We start from the raw sequence: 20,311 nt of genomic DNA, 5'->3' as shown, positions 1-20,311 counted from the left end.
CGGGAGCGCGCGCGCCCCCCCCTCCGCCACCGCCGCCGCCGCCGCCGCCGCCGCCGCCGCCCCGCGCGCCCCCGCGCATGCGCCGCGCGCCCCCGCCCACCCCGCGGCACCACGGGCGGTGTAGTCCCGCCGCCCTGCCCCGCCCCGGCGCCGTCCCGGGACACCGGGCACCTCCGGGAGACGGACCGGGGATCCCCGGACCGCGGTACCGGGCGGGGCGGGCGGCGGCCACACGTGTGACCCTGGGCGGGGCTGGGGCCCGGGGGTCCATATAACCCCTATACGGGGCTGGGCACCCCGGGACGACATATATTCTCTATATAGGACTGGGGACGCGGGGGTCATATAGGCCCGCCTATACGGGGCTGGGGACCTGGGGGTCCATATAACCCCTATATAGGGCTGGAGACCCGCAGCTATCGCTATATGGGGCTGGGGACCCCGGGATGACATATACTGCCTATATAGGAGTGGGGACATGGGGGTTATATAGGCCCCCCTGTATGGGCTGGGGACCTGGGGGTCCATATAACCCCTATATGGGGCTGGAGACCCGCAGCTATCGCTATATGGGGCTGGGGACCCCGGGATGACATATACTGCCTATATAGGAGTGGGGACACGGGGGTCATATAGGCCCCCCTATACGGGGCTGGGGACCTGGGGGTCCATATACCCCCTATATGGGGCTGGGGACCCGGGTGTTACCCTTATACAGGGCTGGACAACAGAAGGTTACATATACAGAGCTGGGGACCCAGGGGTTACCCCTATACGGCACTGGACTCCCCAGGGTTACATATACCCCCGACACGGGGCTGGGCAGCCAGGGGTTATATACGCTTCCCATACCCAGCTGGGACCCAGGGTTTATATACATCCCTACAGAACTGGACATCCAAGTGCTATAGACCCCCCTATAGAGCTGGACAGCAGGGGTTATCCCTTATATGGAGCAGGACACCCAGGGGTTACATATAGCCCCTATACATCAGCAGGTATCCAGTGTTTAATTAGTCCCTGGAGAGAGCTGGGTACCCGGGGTTATATACAGCCCCTATAGAGAGCTGGGCACCCGGGGTTATATACAGCCCCTATAGAGAGCTGGGTACTCAGGGTTATATACAGCCCCTATAGAGAGCTGGGCACCCGGGGTTATATACAGCCCCTATAGAGAGCTGGGTACTCAGGGTTATATACAGCCCCTATAGAGAGCTGGGTACCCGGGGTTATATACAGCCCCTATAGAGAGCTGAGCCCCTGGGACTTATATATATCCCTATAGAGAGCTGGACACCCTGGTGTTATGTATATCCTTATAGAGAGCAGGACACCCAGGAGTTGGATATACCCCCTATATAAAGCTCTTACACAGGGCAGGACACCCAGGAGTTGGATATACCCCCTATATAAAGCTCTTACACAGGACAGGACACCCAGGAGTTGGATATACCCCCTATATAAAGCTCTTACACAGGGCAGGACACCCAGGAGTTGGACATACCCCCTATATAAAGCTCTTACACAGGGCAGGACACCCAGGAGTTGGACATACCCCCTACAGAGAGGCAGACACCAGGGGTTACACGCACCCCCATATAGAGCTGGTAGTCAGGACTTTATATGCCCCCCCCATACAGCCGCGGACGCTCCGGGGTTACACACAGACCCCCCCCTACAGACCGGCCCCCCCCGGCTTGCGCAGACCCCTATATACAGCCAGGCAGTAACACCCCCCCCCGCCCCGTACCCGGGGTTATGCATGCCCCCCTATAGCACCCATACCCCCCCAGGGCCAGCGGCGCCCCGTCCCCGGGCTGGCGGCCGGCGCGAGGTCCCGGGGGACGGGGGGGGACCCCCCCGGGGTGCTACTGAGGGGGGGGGGACCCCCCCGGGGTGCTACTGCTTGTCGATGGCGCCCTGCTCGGCTGCGCTGTCGCGGGCCGCGGCCTGCGCCTGCCAGGGCGTCTCCTTCAGCACGAACCAGCAGTTCCCGGCCCACAGCACGAAGTTGAGGAACCCGAAGAGCTGCGGGGAGAGGAGAGACCCCCCCCCCCACACACACACACCAAGCAGAGGGGGGGCACCCATGGGTGAGCCCCCGCCACGGGCACCCTGTGCATCCAGTGCACCCGTGGGCTTCGTGCAACCCATGTGCCCTGCTGTGCACCCCGTGAACCCCGTGAACCCCGTGATCCCTGTGAACCCCGAGAACCCCGAGAACCCCGTGAACCCCACAAACCCCATGAACCCTGAGAACTCTGTGAACCCCGTGAACCCTATGAACCCCATGAACCCCGTGAACCCCGTGATCCCTGTGAACCCCGTGATCCCTGTGCACCCCGTGAACCCCGTGATCCCCGTGAACCCCGTGATCCCTGTGAACCCTGAGAACCCCATGAACCCCACAAAGCCCATGAACCCTGAGAACTCTGTGAACCCCCTGAATCCGTGAACCCTCTGAACCCTGTGAACCCCGTGAACCCTCTGAACCCCATGAACCCCGTGAGCCTGTGAACCCCATGAACCCTCTGAACCCCACGCACCCCACAAACCCCATGAACCCTGAGAACTCTGTGAACCCCGTGAACCCCATGAACCCTGTGAACCCTGTGAACCCCGTGAACCCATGAACCCCATGAACCCTGTGAACCCCGTGAACCCATGAACCCATGAACCCCATGAACCCTCTGAACCCCGTGAACCCATGAACCCATGAATCCCATGAACCCTCTGAACCCCGTGAACCCCGTGAGCCTGTGAACCCCATGAACCCTCTGAACCCCGTGAACCCATGAACCCCATGAACCCTGTGAACCCCACACACCCCATGAACCCTGTGAACCCCACGCACCCCATGTGCCCCACGCACCCCATGAACCCCGAGTGCCCCACGCACCCCATGAACCCCACACACCCCATGTGCCCCACGCACCTCGTGTGCCCCATGCAGCCCACAAACCCCGTGTGCCCCATGCACCCCATGAACCCCACGCACCCCGTGTGCCCCACTTCATGCACCCCATGTGTCCCATGCACCCCATGCACCTCATCCTCTCCACGCACCCTGTGCACCCCACGCCCCCCACATGCCTCATCCACCCCAAGCACCCCAAGCGCCCATGCCAGGGGCAGCGTCACCACCGCCCACCCCAGCGTGGGGGTCCCCTATGGCTGGGGGGGGTCATCTCGGTGGGGAGGGGGTGCGCAGGATGGGTCCCACATCCCATGGGACCAACGTGGAGTTGGCACCGTGGCCACGCAGCGCGTGTGCGCGCGTTTCCACCGGCCTCTCCCGGCTGAGCTCCGGAACCCCACACGCGTGTGCACGCACGAGGGCTCACGCGTGGGAGCGTCTGCGTGTGCGCACCCTGCGGGCAGGGGGTGTCCGGGTGTGTGTTTTCAGCTGAACACGCGTGTGCACGGGTGCACATTCACGTGCAGGGGTTTGGCAAGCGTGCGCAGGCACACACACACACGTGTGCAGGGGTGTGCACACGCGTGTGCCCCCGCAAGGGCTGGGAGCCGCCGAGCTCAGCTTGAAACACATAAATCTCCCCCAAGCAAATAAATAAACACCCGTGCGCACGTGTGGGTGCCTGTACATACACCCACGTGTGAACACACGCGTGTGCCTACACCCCGCGCGCGTCAGCGTGTGCCGGTGCCCGGCTCTCACCACGGAGATGTTGGCCAGCCCCATGGCCGGCGTGGTGCCGGCGTTGCAGACCACGTCTGGGCCCTGGCAGACCCCCATGGCGGCGATGAGGCTGGCGGGCCGCGTGGCCGCCTTCACGTCGGTGAGCCCCTTGCCCCACGCCGCCGCCGCCACCAGCCAGAAGAAGGCGAAGCAGACGGTGACGCAGAAATCCTGCCGGGGTGGGGACAGCGGGCTCAGCTCCAGCGGCGCAGGATTTGTGTGTGTGTGTGTGTCCCCTACCCCTCTTAGGGATGCAGCCGCCTCACCGCGAAGGGGAGCTTCTTATTTTCGCCGTAGAGGGAATGAAAGCGCAGGTAAAGCACCAGAGCCGCCATGGCGTAGAGGAAGGAGAAGACCCCCAGGGTCACGAAAAATTCGGCAGGAGCAGAGAAATCGCCGATGAGGTGCAGGGTTTGGGTCTCCGACTCCCCCTCACAGTTCGGCATCTCGAAAGGGATCTGGTATAACCTGGGATGGCGGGAAGGGGATGGCGGGTGGCCCGGGAATGGAGGGGATCACAGAATCCCAGAACCATCTCGGTTGGAAAAGCCCTTGAAGCTCCTCCAGCCCCACCATGAACCTCACCCTGACCGTTCCCAACTCCACCAGATCCCTCAGCGCTGGCTCAACCCGACTCTTCAACCCCTCCAGGGATGGGGACTCCCCCCCTGCCCTGGGCAGCCCATTCCAACGCCCAACAACCCCTTCTGCAAAGAAATCCTTCCTAAGAGCCAGTCTGACCCTGCCCTGGCGCAGCTTGAGGCCATTCCCTCTTGGCCTGGTGCTGGTTCCTTGGCTCAAGAGACTCATCCCCCCTCTCTGCACCCTCCTTTCAGGGAGTTGCAGAGGGCCAGGAGGTCTCCCCTCAGCCTCCTCTTCTCCAAACTAAACCCCCCCAGTTCCCTCAGTCGCTCCCCATCAGACCTGTGCTCCAGACCCTGCACCAGCTCCGTTGCCCTTGGCTCTGCCAGCCCGAAATAACAGCGCTGGGTGGTCCCCAGGGATGGAGGGGACGGACCCGCTGCCGGGGCGGAACCTGGACCCTTTGCCAAGGTCCGGTGTCCCGGCACGGGGCTGGTGGCTGAGGGAAGGGGTTAAAACTGGCTCACAGCTGGCCTGGCTCCATCCTCGATTAACGAGGATCCCCCGGTCTTCCCTGATTAATGAGGATCCCCCAGATGGTGTCAGGAACCGGAGCCGGGGGATGCCTCACGGCACTGGGGGTCAGAGGGTCCCCAGCCGGACACGGCACCTCCCTGCCTGCAGGGACCGTGGCTGCGCTCCCATGGGGGTCCCAGCAGCGGGGATGGGGTTTAACCCTAACCCAGCACCCCACGTCCCCCCCAGTTCACTGTGGAGCCATGCTGGGCGCCGGGGTGAGTTTCTGGGGGTGAGGGCTTGGGCTCGGTGCCCCCTCACCTGAAGGGGTACCCGAACTGGACGGAAATGGCGCTCATCTTTTTGGTTTCGCCGCCACAGTTCACCGTCGCCCCGGTCTCGCCGCTGAAGGAGCCGCAGGCCCCGAAGGCGAAGATGGCGAAGAGCTACGGGAGAGGAGCAGCGGGTCAGGGCAGGGAGTGGGGAGCTCAAGACCCTGGGGATCCCCCCACCCTGAGGTGGGATGCACCCAATGGGGGGTTTGACCCCCCCGGCGCTGAGTCACGGTGGCCGCGGCGGTGCAGGGCGAGCTGCCACCCCGCAGCTGTCGGCCTCGTGCGCCAGCGCCGGCACCGGGATTTGTGGCCGGGGGTGAAACAGGGCAGCGGCGGGGGCGATGCCCCATGTGGGGGGGGGTGGGCAGCAAGGCCAACCCTCCCGCTTAATTTTAGGCAGGGTGCTGAGCGCTGGAGCAGGTTTCCAGCAAGCTGGGAGCGTCCTGGGGGTCGTCCTGCCACCATCGGTCCCCCTCCCGCTGCTGTTTCCCGTCCCTCGGCGCTGAGCCGCTCTCATCTCGGGCGGAGGGTGCCGGGAAAACGCTGTTCCCAAAGAGTTTTCTGGCAGCTCATCCCGGCTGAGCTCACGTCACGGCTCCCGGAGCCGGCTGGGGGAAAGGGGGGAAGCCCAGCGGCCAGGCCTGACGCCGTGGGGATGGGCAGGCCCACGTGCTGCACCGAGGGTTGAAGCAGGAGCGTTGGTGGTTTTCCTCCCGCTTTCGTTTTCGGGGTGTCTGTGCACGCAGGGCCTGATCCTGTACTGCGGCCCCGCTGGGGGGGTGCCCAGCACCTCCCCGGGTGGGATTACCCAAAGCAAAGAGCTGTGGGATCGGGGGAAAAGCCCCCTCGACCCGGCTCCTCCGGGTGGGAGATGCCCAAATGGGTCTGACCTCAGGCCCCAGCACTGAGCGACGCCCCCCCCCGCCCCGCTGCGCCCCAGTTTCCCCAGCGCTGGCCCCCGGGCGTGGGGCCGGCGGGGAGCCCCCGGCCACGGCGAGGCCGTGCCGCAGAAATGCCGCCCTGAAATACAATCCCGGAGCCGTTCATGGCACAGCCAGGTCGGGGCCGGGGCCGCGGGCGCTTGGCTCCCCCCGCCCCGTCCCCAGGGTCCCCCCCTCCTGCAGCCCACTGACCCCCAGCCCCCCTCCTCACCCACCCACCCGGTGCCTCCTGAGCCCGTGGGAATGATGGGGACGTGGGACCCCGATGTCACCGTCCCCTCCGGCACTGCCGGGCAAAGCCACCTGCTCAAGGTCACCGGGGGGGTCGCGTAGCCCAAACCCGGGTGGCCCCGCACCCCACTTCCCCCAGACCCCCCTCAGGATGGGGTCCCCATGCCCAGGGCTGCCAGGGTGGGGGAGGCTCCGGAGGGGCTGGGGGGGCCTCTAGGGTCCCCTCATCCTGGGGGGGGGGGGGGGGGGGGCTTTAGGAAAGTAATGGTGCACCCCAAATCTGGGGGTGGGGGGAAAGTGCTGGATAGGGGTCCCGGGGGACCAGCACCCAGGGGTGCTGTGCCCGCGGGGGGAGGGGTCCTGGTGCCGGGATCAGGCCCGGGATGGGGGGGGGACACACCGTGGGGGGACACACTCACCCATTCCAGCACCTTGATGAAGCCCAGGGGCTCCAGGAGGCGGCCCCAGCGCACCCCCCCCAGGACGCGGTCCTGTGGGGAGAGAACGGTGGGAGCCGGGGCACCGGGGAGGCACCGGGGCACCGGGGAGACTGCACCGGGGGAGCGGGGGGCTGCACCGGGGGCTGCTCCGCGCGGGGGGGCTGCCCCGGGGGACCGGGGGGCTGCACCGGGGGGGCTACACCAGGAGACCGGGGGGTGCACCGGGAGCTGCCTCGGGCGGGGGGGCTACGCCGGGGGACCGGGGGACTGGACCGGGGGACCGGGGGGCTGCACCGGGAGTTGCCCCGGACGGGGTGCTTCTCCGGCGGGCCGGGGGCGCTGCACCAGGGGAGCGGGGGCTGCACCGGGAGTTGCCCCGAGCGCGGGGCTGCACCGGGACACTGGGAGGCTGCACCGGGGGTCGTACCGGGCGGCTGCATCGCGGGTTGCACCGGAACACGGCGGGGGCTGAGCGGGAGTGGCATGGAGGGGAGCGGGGGCTGCACCGAGGGTCGCACCGGGAGTTGTCCTCGGGAGCTGTGCCGGGCCACCGAGGGGACACACCGGGAGGCTGCCGTGGGCACAGGGGGCGGGGGGCGGGGGGCGCACCGGAGCCCTACCTGGAGCCGAGGGGGTTTGTCGCCGGCGGCGGGGGTGCCGGGCTCCGACATGGCCGGGCCGGGGGCGGTCGGTGCTGCCTCCACCGCCCGCTGGGACCGCTCCGCTGTCAGAGCCGCCACCGGGAACCCCACCGCCCCCGGGGCGGGCAGCACCGCCCCGCCCCCGGCAGGGCCCCCGGTCCGCCCCCGGACACCCCCGGGACAGCCCCCCGCCCCGGTCCGCCCCCGGTCCCTCCGCCCAGCGCGGACCCGGCCCCCAGCGGGGGGGGCAGCCCCCCCCCGGAGGTGTCCGTCCGTCCGATCATCAGCTCGCCCGACCCGCAATTAGTCTCCCCGTGCTCCCCAGCCCTGGAACGGGACGGGGACCCCCGGGGCCGTGTCGGCTCCCGGTACGGTGCCCACAGTCCGGTCGGGGCCGGTAACGGGTCTGTGGGGACCGCACCGGGAGCCGGGTGCCGGCACGACCCCGGAGGACTCTGAGGCATCTCGATGCCTCTGCCCTGACGCCCCCTCCCCGGTACCACCGGCCCGGTACCCCCCGCCCGGTACCCGCGGTGCGCCCGCCCCGCCCCGCCCCGCCCCGCCCCGCCCCTCCGCCGCTCTGACCACGCCCCCTCTTCTTCGCCCCGCCCCCCTCCCACGCTCCCTCCAATCCCCGCTGGTCTCCCCCTCGCCGAGCCCGCCCTTCCCGTTTTATCATTGGTCAGACGCCGGGCGGCGCGGACCAATGGAAAGGCGGCGCGGGCGGAAGTGGGGAGAAGGGGCTGGGCGGCGCCTGCGCTTTGCGGGCCTGTCGGCCGGAAGCGGCGGAGAAGAAACCGGCGAGGGCAGCGCCGCGCTCCCGCCTCCGCCGCCCGTTCCCCCTCCCGCGCCTCCCCGCCGCCGCCATGTTCCTCACACGCTCCGAGTACGACCGGTGAGTTTTCATCCGCCCCCGCTTTCCCCTGACGGCGCCCTCCCCGCCGCCCGCGGCCTGCGGCTGAGTCACGGGCCTGCGGCCGGTCACCGCGCGCCCCATCCCGGTAGGCCCTGGCCGGCGTCTCTCGCCTGCAGCCGCCGTAGGGCCGCTCTGAGCAGCTGGCGGGGAGGCCGCAGCCCTGCTGGGTCCCGTCCAAGGGCCTGTGCTCATCCCCCTGCCAGCGCCGCCCGGGCCCGCGGGGGTTTGCGGCCGTTCCCTCCCTGCGGCGGGTTCTTCCCTCTATTTTTGTTTTCTTGGGGTTTTGAAGAGGCCGGTTCTGTGAAATACAGGGGAAGGGAGGGCACATCCCGCGCAACCGGGGGTTTCCAGTGTCTGGAGGCCCCCGGTGCGGGGGGAGGCTGTGTGCGGGGTCCCTGTGGAGAGCGGGGGGGGGGGGTGTCTCATAAAGCTGTAGTTTATTTTGCTAAATATTTCCCGAAACTAAGTGGCTTTTAAGAAATCCCATGGAGGCGTTTGTGTGTGGACAAAGTCCCCGGGCACAGCGGGTCTGGTGGAGGAGGGCAGAGTCATCTCCCGCTTCGTGGAGTGGGATGGGAGGAGCAGCGGGAGTGGGGCTGGCCTGGTGTGTGCGGAGGGTGGGGATGGGGCTGATGGGGTGTACAGGGAGAGGAACGGGTCTGTGCTGCTAAAACAAAATCCTGCTGCCTCCTGGCGCTGAGAGAAGGCGCACTGGAGCCCGAAGGCAGCGTGCTTCCAGCATCCGCAGTGCAAAGTGTGCCATGAAAACAAACCTCCTGACCGGTAACTAGAGCTGCTGGCGTTGCTTTTGTTCTTTTTGTCCGTAAGCATCCTGAATCCAGACCCTCTGCGGTGAGGGTGACAGGCTCCAGTGAAGCTGTGACATGCTCTAGCCGCCCCTCCTGCGTTACCTGTCCCCAGCTGGCATCACTCTTCCTGCCATTGCTTTCGAATAAGGAACGTTCTTGTCAGCCTTCATTTTCCTGCCCTTTACACCATCTCTGATGTTGTTCTTGCAGGGGTGTGAACACTTTTTCTCCGGAGGGGAGGCTGTTCCAAGTGGAGTATGCCATCGAGGCCATAAAGGTATCGTCAGCTTCATCTGGCTGCCAAACTGTGACCCCTTAGGGCTCTTTCAACCCCAAAGCCTGGGTTTGGTCAGAAATAAAACCGGGCAGGTTCTGTTCACTGGGGCTCTGCAGCGAGGCAGGCTTTGGTCGGCTCCCAGGGCAGTACGCAGCGCTGAGCAGGAGCTGCTGCCTTTCCCCGTAGGCGCTGCTCCTGCACGTGAATGCTCTGGCAGCTCTTTGCCAGCCTTTCACTGACGGTTTGTAGTAGGAGACTCGTGTGTCAATGTCTGATTCCTTCTGTCCAGCCAAACCTCCTGCACGTGTCCCCTTTTATGGGTCGTGAAGAATCCAAAGCCATCAATTTTTGCCCAAATGCAGGGGAATTTTCCCCTCCCTGTCTCCTGCCAACCAATTTGCCCCTGAACCAAACACAGTCTGAAGATGCTAATCCCCAAATCGAGCTTACTAAAAGCTAACGTTGAAGCGAGAGGTCCTGAATGCCCGGGCACCATGACACTGCCTACTGGAGCTGGCACTGCCCTTCGTGTCTGTGAACGCTTGTCAAGAGCTGCTTTCTCTTCGCCTCCCTGGGCTAATGCAGTGTTCCCTTCTGGTCCGTGGGCTTTGTAAAGATGGAGTCCCTTAAAAAACCCCAAAGTGACAATTTTTCTCTTGCTAGCTCATCTTTTCTTAGCTCGCTGTTGTTGCAGCTTGGAGTGCGTCACTGTTTGCTCAGGTGAATTTTAAACCCTGAAGGTAAAGATTATTACAAGCAACCTAACCTACCTCTGCAGAGCTGAATGGCCTTTCTGGGGTGTTAAGTGTTCTTAATTGATAAATGTTCTTGTTTCTGAGAAGGTGGGTGTTGATTTGGAGTAAGTGTAAACTTGGGGGGAAACTGGTCAAGTGATGAAGTGAAGAAGCTCTGAGCAGGCCTGTGTTTGGGGAAAGGGAGGGTGCTGGCTCTGTCTGCCCTGTACTGCTTTAGCTCGTTGAAGCACCACTTAAATGAGGAGGCAAAAAGTAAAAATGTTTATTAAGGCACTGGGAAGTAAAAACTCTCAGAAGGATGTCAGTCACCGTGCTGACTTTATCATTACAAATCCATCTACTGGAGTAGCAATCATATGGAAGCTTTCTGGCCTTTTTTTTTTGTTTCCCAGATCAGCCCATAAGCTTACTGATGAAATTGCTGCAGCCCGGGTGGCTCCTGTGACATGTACTGTGCGATGTCTGTGTGTTAGGGGTGTAGGAGGAGTTTTTATTCACGTGCTGCAGCTTCATTAACAAATCCATCTGAAATGACATCAGGTGTCCCTTCTTCCCTTGGGCAGGCTGTGTGCTGAAAGCAGTGTCGGGCGATGTCTAAAACTGTGAGATTCCCCTCTGCCAGGCCAGTGGTTAGAGGTGTAGCTACCTGGGGAAGCTTGCTGCTAAAATTATACTGCTAAAATTTGGACTCAGCATCTCCACGCTGCAGCTCGTACAGTTATTCCAGTAAATTCCCCAGCGTGGAAAAGCGGCGAGTGCTGGGAGCGAGGTAGGGGCTGGTGGGGGCTGCCAGGAGCCCTTGAGATCTGACACCCCCCCCCCCTCCCTTGGCTGTGCTCATGGCTGTGGTGACACTGTGGTGTCCTGCAAGACCACGGTAGAACTTGCTGCGGGTGATTAACTGCTGCCTGGAAAACAGCACGTGCACAAAATGCTCTTGTTCCTGCTGTAAATTCTGTGGATACGAGGACACTTGGGAGAAAAAGAGCTAATGGAAAGAAAAATGCCCAAGCCAGAAGTACAGATGCAGTCAGAATCAAGGCCATTATGTGAAATCCTCCTCTCTTGCTTTAAAATTTAATTTCTCTCTTGCAAAGGAAGATTCGCGAGGCCTTTTAAATTCACGAGGCTTTAAGCTGTAAAAATTGATGTTGCTCGGGGAAGAGATTAATGATTTGCAGCAGCCCTGCTGGGTTCTGATGAGCTAATCAGCTGGGAAGTAACACAGGTTTAACCTTCCAGGTTTCCTCGTTCAAATCGTAACATTTAAAATTTGGCGTGCGAAGCCGTAGAGTCCCGCGGGTGGGTTTCTGTGTTGGTGATGCGATTGCCTCCAAAACAAAACGCCTCCAAATAATACAAGTCAAAATGAACGTTGCCCCGTTTATATTTATACGAGCTGTCGTGGCTGGAACCCCGCGTCGGGTGCAGGGGGTGGTAATGGTGTGGTGGTTTTCAGCTTGGTTCCACGGCCATCGGGATCCAGACCTCGGAGGGTGTCTGCCTGGCCGTGGAGAAGAGGATCACCTCCCCGCTCATGGAACCCAGCAGCATCGAGAAGATTGTAGAAATCGATTCCCACATAGGTAAGGAGAAAGAATTGAGCTTTGGTAGAGCTCTGGGAGCATCCCTCAAGTTTTGGAGGTATAGTTATATATATATATATTTGAAGACTCTGTCCCCTGGGAGTGTCAGAGCGGTGTTTCAGCACTGGCCTTCCCTGCAGGCAGCTCTGCCGAGCCGAGCGGGAACGCTCATCCCTCCCAGTGAACACCAGGTCCTGGTCACTGGTTTTCCAGGCTCCAGGCCAGCAGGACATAGTTACAGGAGCAGGAAGAGGCAGCTGAAACACCCCCCCGCCTCAATGACCTCCCTCATGAAGGCTCATCCCAAATTTAGATCTGGGAGGGCAGGGAATTACTGCAAAAGGCTTGACTCGAGGCCAGGTTCTCTCGGAGCACTAATGTTAGCCTGTGGCCCTGCTCGCAGCGGCCTCCTGCGCCGTGAGGGGGGCCGTGATGGGCTCATTACCAAATATGTCGCCTTGAAACGCAGGAGACCTCCAAAATACCCATGTTGCTGATGACATGGGTCATGGAAGGAGCTCTTGAAGAGTCTAATTTCTTCCTCCCATGTGCTTGTGATACAGCCCCTCTCTTCCTGGAGCAGGATCTGTGCTGGAGGCTCCTGCTGCATCTTCCCCGAGCTATGGGTTGGCCAGTCCTCCCCGTGACGGGGGAGTGAATGAGTTCCCCTTCCAAGCAGGTTGTGTTTCTGTTGGTTAGCTTCTCTTGGAAGGCCTCAAATGTGGCTCCTTTAACCGGTTTAGATTTGGGATGGGTAGGAGACGTGACTGGGAGAACTCGATTATGGACCTGCCCTTCAGCTGCGTGTCCATCCTTGTTCTTGAGCAAATCCGTGTGGATCCCGTCCTCCGTCCTCTCCAGCACGCTGTGGTGTGGCGTTGCTGCGTGCTCCCACGCAGGGACCTGCTCTGCCCTGCAACGGGCTTTGGGAAGTCTGGGAGGGATTGGTGAAATCCCAGAATCACTCAGGTTGGAAAAGACCCTCGGGATCATCGAGTCCAACCCTCAGCCCAACTCTACAAAGTTCTCCCCTACCCCACATCCCCCCACAGCTCATCCAAACGGCCCTTAAACACACCCAGGGATGGGGACTCCACCCCCTCCCTGGGCAGCCTATTCCACTCTCTGACCACTCTTTCGGGGAAACATTTGTTCCTCATGTCCAGTCTGAACCTCCCCTGTTGGAGTTGTGTGAAATGACTTGTGGTTTCCCTCTCTGATTCCAGGGTGTGCCATGAGTGGCTTAATAGCTGATGCAAAGACTTTAATTGATAAAGCAAGAGTGGAGACTCAGGTAAGACTTGACATTTCTTCTCTTAAGGCAACAGCACTAGGCTCGGGGGCATCTCAGAAGCCTCTGGCATGGGAAGATCATTACAGAGTGGAGCGGGAGGCTTGCGGAGAGCGTAGCTTCCCTCACGGGGCTTTTGCAGAACAAACAGGTGGAGTCTCGTGTATTTTTGTTCCTCTTTGGCATCACACGTTTGGTGGGAATCTTATGGCAGGTTCTCCAGTGGTCTCTCAGCACTGGCAGATGCGCTCCAGTGACTGTGTGGGGCCGTGTGTCTAACTCTGTTTGGACACAAGACTGGTTATATTGGTTCTATTTTTGACCCTTTAAATTTACTCAGTGCCTCGAGTACTCGGAGATCCCAGGTACAAATCTCTGTGCTATAGTAAAGACTTTTCCTGTGAGGTGTTTTTCCTGCACGTCAGCACTCTTCCACCCTCTGGAGAGCTGGATAACCCCATCGCTTCAGAAACAGATCGTGGGATAAAGTGTTCCGGCCTTGCAGTTTCCTCCTTGGCATCCCACGGCCTAGGTATCCCAAAATTTCTGAGGGATCCCTGCACAAACTTCCCAGCTTGTTCTGCACTTGCCAGTCTCCTCCTGGTGCTTCCCTCTTGTGGCTGACCGGGCTGTTCCCTGGGTGCCAGCAGCCTGCTTGGAGGGGCCGGAGGGAAGTTGCCTTTGTGGCTACACAGGGGATTGCTCCAACCTGCCATGTGAACGTTCCAGGTTTGTCATATTTTTGGGAACAAGGTGATAATTCGAATCTTTTCTTCTTTTTCCTACAGAATCACTGGTTCACCTACAATGAAACCATGACAGTGGAGAGCGTGACGCAGGCCGTGTCCAACCTGGCGCTGCAGTTTGGGGAGGAGGACGCAGACCCAGGGGCGATGGTGCGGAGCTGGGGGTGCTCTGGGGAGGTGCTGTCAGCTCCCCTCTGACTTTGCCCTTGGCCTTGCCTAACCTGTCGGCTCTTTTCTGTTGCAGTCTCGTCCGTTTGGAGTCGCGCTGCTTTTTGGAGGAGTTGATGAGAAGGGACCCCAGCTGTAAGTTCGGCTCTCTTAATCCAGGCCAGCTCTGGGAAGAGAGAAAACCTCTCCTGAAACTTCCTAGGACATCTTAAGCACTTGATTCTGGGATTTTACTTAAGCCAAACACTTGGGGTTTACCCCATTATGTATCTGATCTGTGTGTTGATGCTTTTAAACCCTTCCTTTCAAAGCACGGGTTGCAGCGGCCTGAGTGCTGGGGGCTTGTTTAGGGTTGAAGAAAACACAGTGTCTTCACTGAATCCTTGCTTTTTTAATGTGGTTTCCTGGGCAGGAGGGAGGCGTTAAAGCTCTCCTCACCCCAAGTTTATTCTTACCTTTCCCTAAAGGACTAGCAGAGCCACTGGTAACATAATATGTGGAGCCTGCTGTAACATTCCTTGGGGAGGTGGAGGAGTGCTTGTAACCTGAACTCGTGTGCTTCAAACACTCAGCCTCCGCTGGAGGTGCAGAGCCAGCGCAGTAAGGTCTCCCCACAGGAGCAGTAGTGAAAACTTGCTGGTTTTATTAAAAAAAAAGAGGGGGGGAAATAAAAAGGGAGATAATTCTGCTCTGAGCAGGGAGTGTATAGCTCTCCTCGCTTGCCAGCCCACCGTGGGTCTGCAGGTGGCTCTTGGGGTTGCTCCTCAGACCTTGGTCGTCTCCACGTGCCAGGAGCCACCTGCAGCCACCGTGCTAATCGTCACGGTCCCCCGCGGCCGCGGGGTGTAAAGGGGGAGGCTGGCTGCAGCCGAGGGGCTGCTGTGAGCTCGGCCCCGCCTCGGCAGACGAGCTGTCGAGCCTGTGTTCCTCCCCAGCGCCGAGCTGTGCGGGGAGCTCTGGTGGGGAAGCCCTTGGGGGTGCCACGGTGTGAGACGGGGGGCAGCGGCCGTTCGCGCTCTCACCCGTGTTCCTGCAGGTTTCACATGGACCCATCGGGGACGTTTGTTCAGTGCGATGCCAGAGCTATCGGCTCCGCCTCGGAAGGCGCACAGAGCTCTCTGCAAGAGGTTTACCATAAGGTAAAAGGCTGGTTTGGGGTTGACATCTCACAAGTGAGAGGTACCTCATGACCCCTGTACCTTCTTACCCCTGTGCTCGGCACTGGTGAGGCCGCCCCTCGATGGGTGGGTTCAGTTTTGGGCCCCTCACTACATAAAGGACATTGAATTATTTGAGCGTGTCCAGAGAAGGGCAACGGAGCTGGTGCAGGGTCTGGAGCACAGGTCTGATGGGGAGCGGCTGAGGGAACTGGGGGGGTTTAGTCTGGAGAAGAGGAGGCTGAGGGGAGACCTCCTGGCCCTCTGCAACTCCCTGAAAGGAGGGTGCAGAGAGGGGGGAGGAGTCTCTTGAGCCAAGGAACCAGCGCCAGGCCAAGAGGGAATGGCCTCAAGCTGCGCCAGGGCAGGGTCAGACTGGCTCTTAGGAAGGATTTCTTTGCAGAAGGGGTTGTTGGGCGTTGGAATGGGCTGCCCAGGGCAGGGGGGGAGTCCCCATCCCTGGAGGGGTTGAAGAGTCGGGTTGACCCAGCGCTGAGGGATCTGGTGGAGTTGGGAACGGTCAGGGTGAGGTTCATGGTGGGGCTGGAGGAGCTTCAAGGGCTTTTCCAACCAAGATGGTTCTGTGACCTACAGGATCTGCTAGTTTCCTTCCCGATGAGTGATTTATAACTTGTGCTGTAGAGGAGGTGCGTGAGTTTGTCAGGGTGGGACTCGGTCCTTGGCACTTGATCCCGTGATTAGATGTCAGCGCTGAGCTGCTGCATGAGGATCTCTACAACGAGGAGTACTACTACCAGCAGCTTCCCCCTCGGCTGCAGCTGGAACACGAGACTGGTGTCTGAGATGCCGGTCTCTGCCTCTAGCAGAGTGATAATTAAGACCATGTCAGGAAGCAGTCTATAAATAAAAGAACTGCTATACGAACGCTGCCGGTCGGCATCAGGGCTCGGTATGGATGCAGCCTGAGCGTAAGGAATTAAAGCAAACGGCTTCGTTTCACCAGATCTGTTAAGCCAGTGAAGTTAATGGCTTTTGTGCTGCAAGTACTGGTCCTATTTACTATTAAATAGAAACTTTCTTCCCTCCACGAGGGGAAGCTGCTCATTTTGTGTGGTAAGAAACGAAATGCTAATGAAAAGCACAACTGATGGTGTTGATTGCTGTGAAGACTTCCAGCCTAAGACTCAATAACCTAATTTGTTCCCTAGCAGAATTGCCCAAGCTGTGGGCTCCGTGGCTTGTTAACCATCTTCCAAGTGCAAGGTTGCAGCAAACCCAGCTATCGTCGCTCTTTGAGTGTTGCACAGCCCCCTGGCTCTGGTTTCCCCTCATGCAGGGATTTACATAATTAAAACATGAAGGCTTCTGCCAAGAGGGAGTCCAGGTTTTCAGAGCTCCCACTGGAGCTTGTTGGGGGGAACCACTTGATAACTCAGTGAAGAGAAATGGACCCTCGTGTCCCAGTCCTGACATAAAGGTTTTTTGTGCCCAGATTAACAGTTCTTAAGTGTTGTACAAAGTTATACAGAAGCAGAAAGTCACCATCCTTGCAATTGTCACTTTCCTGCCTGAACCGCGCTTTGATCTCTTGTTGATGCTGTAGATAACTTGATAAGCTTTTAAATTTGCTGCCAGTGACAGCTTAAAGGATTTGAGTGAGAGCAGCGCGCAGTCACAGGGGTAATGTACTAGTTGCTTGACCATCAACAAAGCAATTAATGAGTAATTTGTTTTACAGTCAATGACGCTGAAGGAAGCAATCAAATCTTCCCTTGTCATCCTGAAACAAGTTATGGAGGAGAAGCTGAATGCAACCAACATCGAGGTAACTGCGACTCCGCTGGCGGCTTGTGGCACAGAAATCTGCACGGCCTGTGGGCTGCCTCCTCGGTGTGGGTCCCGCTGGCTGCGCAGCGAGTGGCTCGGTAGTCTCTCGTGTTTTCAGTCTCCAGGGGAGAAAGCTGCCCGCTTGCTTTCTGGAGAGAAGGGTTCTCTCTGCTTCTAGAGCAAGGAGGGAGTTGGTGGAGCAGCTCAGGACTTCCCAAGCCAACCGCCGGCTGGCTGCAGGTCTGGCACTTTCAGGCTGCTCGTAGCGTGTCGTGTGTGGCACGTTGGAAAGGTTGGAGCTTGCTTTTGATTTCTAGAGGTGTGCGGCCCGGCTGACCCACGAGTGCTGGCAGAAGTGATTCTCGGGGGGCTCCCTGAGCGCGGGCTGGAGCCCCTGCTGACCTTCCACACAGCCAGCAGGAACCTGTCGTGCCAGCCGGATCGCTTTTTCTTCCCCTGGATTTAGCCATTCTTTTTTTCCCTGGTACTTGTAATATTAGAAGGAATGAAAATTATACAGCTTCTGGACTTGCTATATTCAGTCTTGGGTCAGTGCCAAAAATCTGTTGGACAGGAGGACCAAAGAGGTGAAGCCTCCAGGAACAAATGTGTTCCTCTAACCTCCAGCTTTCTCCCGCGAGCAGCCAGGCTCGCAGAGCTCAGCTTGACCCGAGCACGCAGTGCCCTCGAGATCCCCACAAACGTAGTGGTACCTGTCCCCTTAAACCCCGCTCCTTAGACTTGTCATGCTCCTTTTTAGGCAGCAAAGGTAAAAACCCTTCCAGTTTGGTAGTGATAATGGATAAATGATGAGCAAGGCTGGCGTATAGAGTTTGCTTCTATTTCTGGCGGGTTATGAGACACTAGACCTTTTCAAATCATGTCATTCCGACTCCTGAGCTGCTCTCCTCCTGCCGTTCTCCCTTTCCTTTCCTCTGAGCACTGAGAACCCGTTTCCCAAACAGCCTAAAAGTGTGCACCCCATTTTTTTTATTCAATACTGCTGCTGGGGGACCCTTCCTGACATGGTTAACCAGATTCCTTTAGGGGGAAAGGGCCAACAGCACACTGAAAAGGTAGATGCTCTGTCCAGAAATCTGCTTCCCCAGATGCATTCCCAACCTGCACCCATCAGTTCTCTCTTGATCAGCTTCAGGTCTCTTCTGGAAGATCTGCAGTACAGTGCGAAGAAATTGCGGCAGAGGAGCGTGTACAGTATCCTTATGTCATGTCCCCGTTTAACAGGGCTTAACTGTGCTTGGCAAAGCTCTGAACGTGTGGAGGAATCATATCAGGGTTAAGTATGAGAAGAATGTGCTGAGGATTAAAAGGTCTCTATTGACTCAAGTCACCCTTCTGGCTGAAAATCTACCTGAAGTGGCTGCTTTGCTTTCTAGCCTTGTAGAAGTATGTGGTGCTCCAATTTATTTACTCTAGCCACTTCCCTCTCCTGTGTGGGATTTTTCCATCTAGCAGCAAAGAGAAGGAGCAAAGTGTCGTCACGGAAGAGTTAAATCCCGTCGGCAACGAAGGTCAGGAGCCTTAAACAATGTTAGGCTTTTAAATTAATTACTTCCCCTTGAAGCCTGTAAGGGAATAGTTGAGTAAAGCTTTTGTTTGTAGGGAGGTGAGCAGACATGGAAAAGCAGAGTAGTTGGTGTCTCTGGATACTTGTTTTGGGTTTCAGGGTGTATCTATGTGTGTTGTTGAGTCTGTTTGGGTCTAGAGTCAGGCCAGCGCCCATACAGGTGACTTGAGGTGCCTAAAGTGGCATCTGCAAGTGTCTGACTTGTCTGAGAGTGCCAGCTGAAACCTGGGCTGCCAGGGGCTCTCAGGCTGAGTGCTTGGGATGTTTCTCCTTAAGAAAAAAAAAAAGGCTTATGGCTACCCTCCCTCTACCCCAAAAGTGTGTCCAACCGTCCTGTGCTGTTTTACCTTGCAAGCAGAGAAGCCTAGGAAGAGCTCTGGGATGTGCCAGGACCCTCTGCACCTTTCCTTCAGCTTATTACAACCAAACACCGATCCCTTAAGAGCAAAGACTCTGCCTGGTGCCGCAGGGTGCCTGCGAGCGAGGTCTGGAGCATCCCAGCTAGCTCCTGCAGCGCTCTGCCCTGCCTGCCCGCGGCAGCTGTCTGTATCTCGGGCTCTCACGCCGTGAGCTAGGTGCGAACCAAAGTCCTGCTTGCGTTCCTCTTCCAGCCCTGTCATTCTTCAAGGAGCTCTTGTTCTGGTGCTCGCCCCGGGAAACGTCTCAGCTGTCTGCCCTGGATGCTGCCTCCCTCCGCTCCTGGCAAAGGGGCAGGGTGCAGTATGTTGTCCCCCAGGTTCGTCCCTGAGGCTTTACCTTGGAAGAGATCTCTGGCCCACTTGTACAGGGCACCAGGCAGCTGCAGGGTGCACAGGGGCTTGTTTATTGTCGGCGTTTGGCCAGCAAAATGCAGGTTTGCCTCTGCCTCAGTTTCCCAGAGCTAACCCTCGGTCCTCTTTTGAGTGTTTTTTGCTATCGTGGTTCTCCGAAGGCACGTAACAGGCCAGGATCTGTACCTCTGCTTGGTTACTGGGGGAGAGGAGGCACTTCTGCTGAGGGCCACGCTGACCTGCAGCGAGAACTGCCCCTCTCCACGGAGTGTTTGATGAAGGACTCGTATTAACGGGGTCTTTTTCCCCAGCAAGCAGCAGCAGACTCTGCCTGTTCCCAATAGACGTTGCCTGCTGCTGCTACTATGAGGAGACTGAGTCAATTAAAAGCTATTTCTGCAGCAGGCAGCTATTTTAGGGAATCAAAGAGCATGTTACGGGGTGGAATGATCTTGCTGGGCTGGCAGATCAGGCAGCCGAGAAGGAACAGCTGCTCTGTCTGCTGCGGCTGCTCTGTTCCCTGCCCCATGCTGTCACTTCACATATGCAGGCGCACTTAACCCCTTGCTCCTTCTCTTTCAGCTTGCCACGGTGGAGCCCGGGATGAAGTTCCACATGTACACGAAAGAGGAGCTTGAAGAGGTCATCAAGGATATTTGAAAAGGAGACTCCCTCAAAGGCTCATTCCCCCCCGATCAAAGCGAACTGACTCTCGGTTCCTTCTAGTACCTGTGATTTTATTTTCCAGCAGCATCTGTAATTGCTCTTCTTAGAAGGCTCTTGAGGTTTTTTTACAGTTTCTGTACATAACTGATCTCTACAGCAAGAGGAAATGAGAATAAATCATTTTGTTACTCTATGCTGCGTTCCTCGTCGCGGAGGTCTGAGGCGGGGGGGACCATTTAGAGCTAAAATCGGGGGGCAGGTGAGGGCGAGATGTGCTGCTGCAGTGGGTTTGCGCCGGGTCTGCGGCGCTGCGGTCCCTGCCGGCTGCAGCAGGAGCGAGTCTCCCTCTCGTGGAGAGCGTCGTGCTATCGCATCGGGAGATCTGTGTGTAACTTCACATGAGTCTTG

General features: G+C 58.9%; 2 protein-coding genes across 2 annotated transcripts; one reads left to right on the top strand and one right to left on the bottom strand.

Moving 5' to 3' along the window:
• Positions 1 to 1,758: 1,758 nt before the first annotated feature.
• Positions 1,759 to 7,509, bottom strand: SYPL2 (synaptophysin like 2). The gene is made up of 6 exons (XM_074893542.1): positions 7,366 to 7,509; positions 6,725 to 6,796; positions 5,120 to 5,244; positions 3,967 to 4,168; positions 3,680 to 3,871; positions 1,759 to 2,028 (listed from the first exon to the last, which is right to left on the bottom strand). The coding sequence occupies exons 1-6, from the start codon at positions 7,414 to 7,416 to the stop codon at positions 1,900 to 1,902; spliced, it is 771 nt and encodes a 256-aa protein (XP_074749643.1). The 5' UTR covers positions 7,417 to 7,509; the 3' UTR covers positions 1,759 to 1,899.
• A 624-nt stretch (positions 7,510 to 8,133) lies between these two features.
• PSMA5 (proteasome 20S subunit alpha 5) lies at positions 8,134 to 20,096 on the top strand. The gene is made up of 9 exons (XM_074893593.1): positions 8,134 to 8,281; positions 9,322 to 9,388; positions 11,603 to 11,729; positions 12,956 to 13,023; positions 13,809 to 13,916; positions 14,011 to 14,069; positions 14,971 to 15,073; positions 16,791 to 16,877; positions 19,820 to 20,096. Exons 1-9 carry the CDS (start codon positions 8,253 to 8,255, stop codon positions 19,895 to 19,897), a joined length of 726 nt encoding a protein of 241 aa, XP_074749694.1. The 5' UTR covers positions 8,134 to 8,252; the 3' UTR covers positions 19,898 to 20,096.
• Positions 20,097 to 20,311: the final 215 nt, after the last annotated feature.

Source organism: Strix uralensis, chromosome 24 (genome assembly GCF_047716275.1).
Source record: "Strix uralensis isolate ZFMK-TIS-50842 chromosome 24, bStrUra1, whole genome shotgun sequence".
NCBI lineage: Eukaryota > Metazoa > Chordata > Aves > Strigiformes > Strigidae > Strix > Strix uralensis.
This window is presented reverse-complemented; position numbering and strand designations above follow the sequence as displayed.

Coding starts and splice junctions, on each gene's coding strand:
- SYPL2 (XM_074893542.1), bottom strand. CDS start 7,416: ATGTCGGAGCCCGGCACCCCCGCCGCCGGCGACAAACCCCCTCGGCTC. Junction 4,169..5,119: donor CAGTTCGGGTACCCCTTCAG/GTGAGGGGGCAC, acceptor CCGCCATCCCAG/GTTATACCAGATCCCTTTCG. Junction 2,029..3,679: donor GGCTGGCCAACATCTCCGTG/GTGAGAGCCGGG, acceptor CTCTCCCCGCAG/CTCTTCGGGTTCCTCAACTT.
- PSMA5 (XM_074893593.1), top strand. CDS start 8,253: ATGTTCCTCACACGCTCCGAGTACGACCG. Junction 9,389..11,602: donor ATGCCATCGAGGCCATAAAG/GTATCGTCAGCT, acceptor GGTGGTTTTCAG/CTTGGTTCCACGGCCATCGG. Junction 11,730..12,955: donor AGAAATCGATTCCCACATAG/GTAAGGAGAAAG, acceptor CTCTGATTCCAG/GGTGTGCCATGAGTGGCTTA.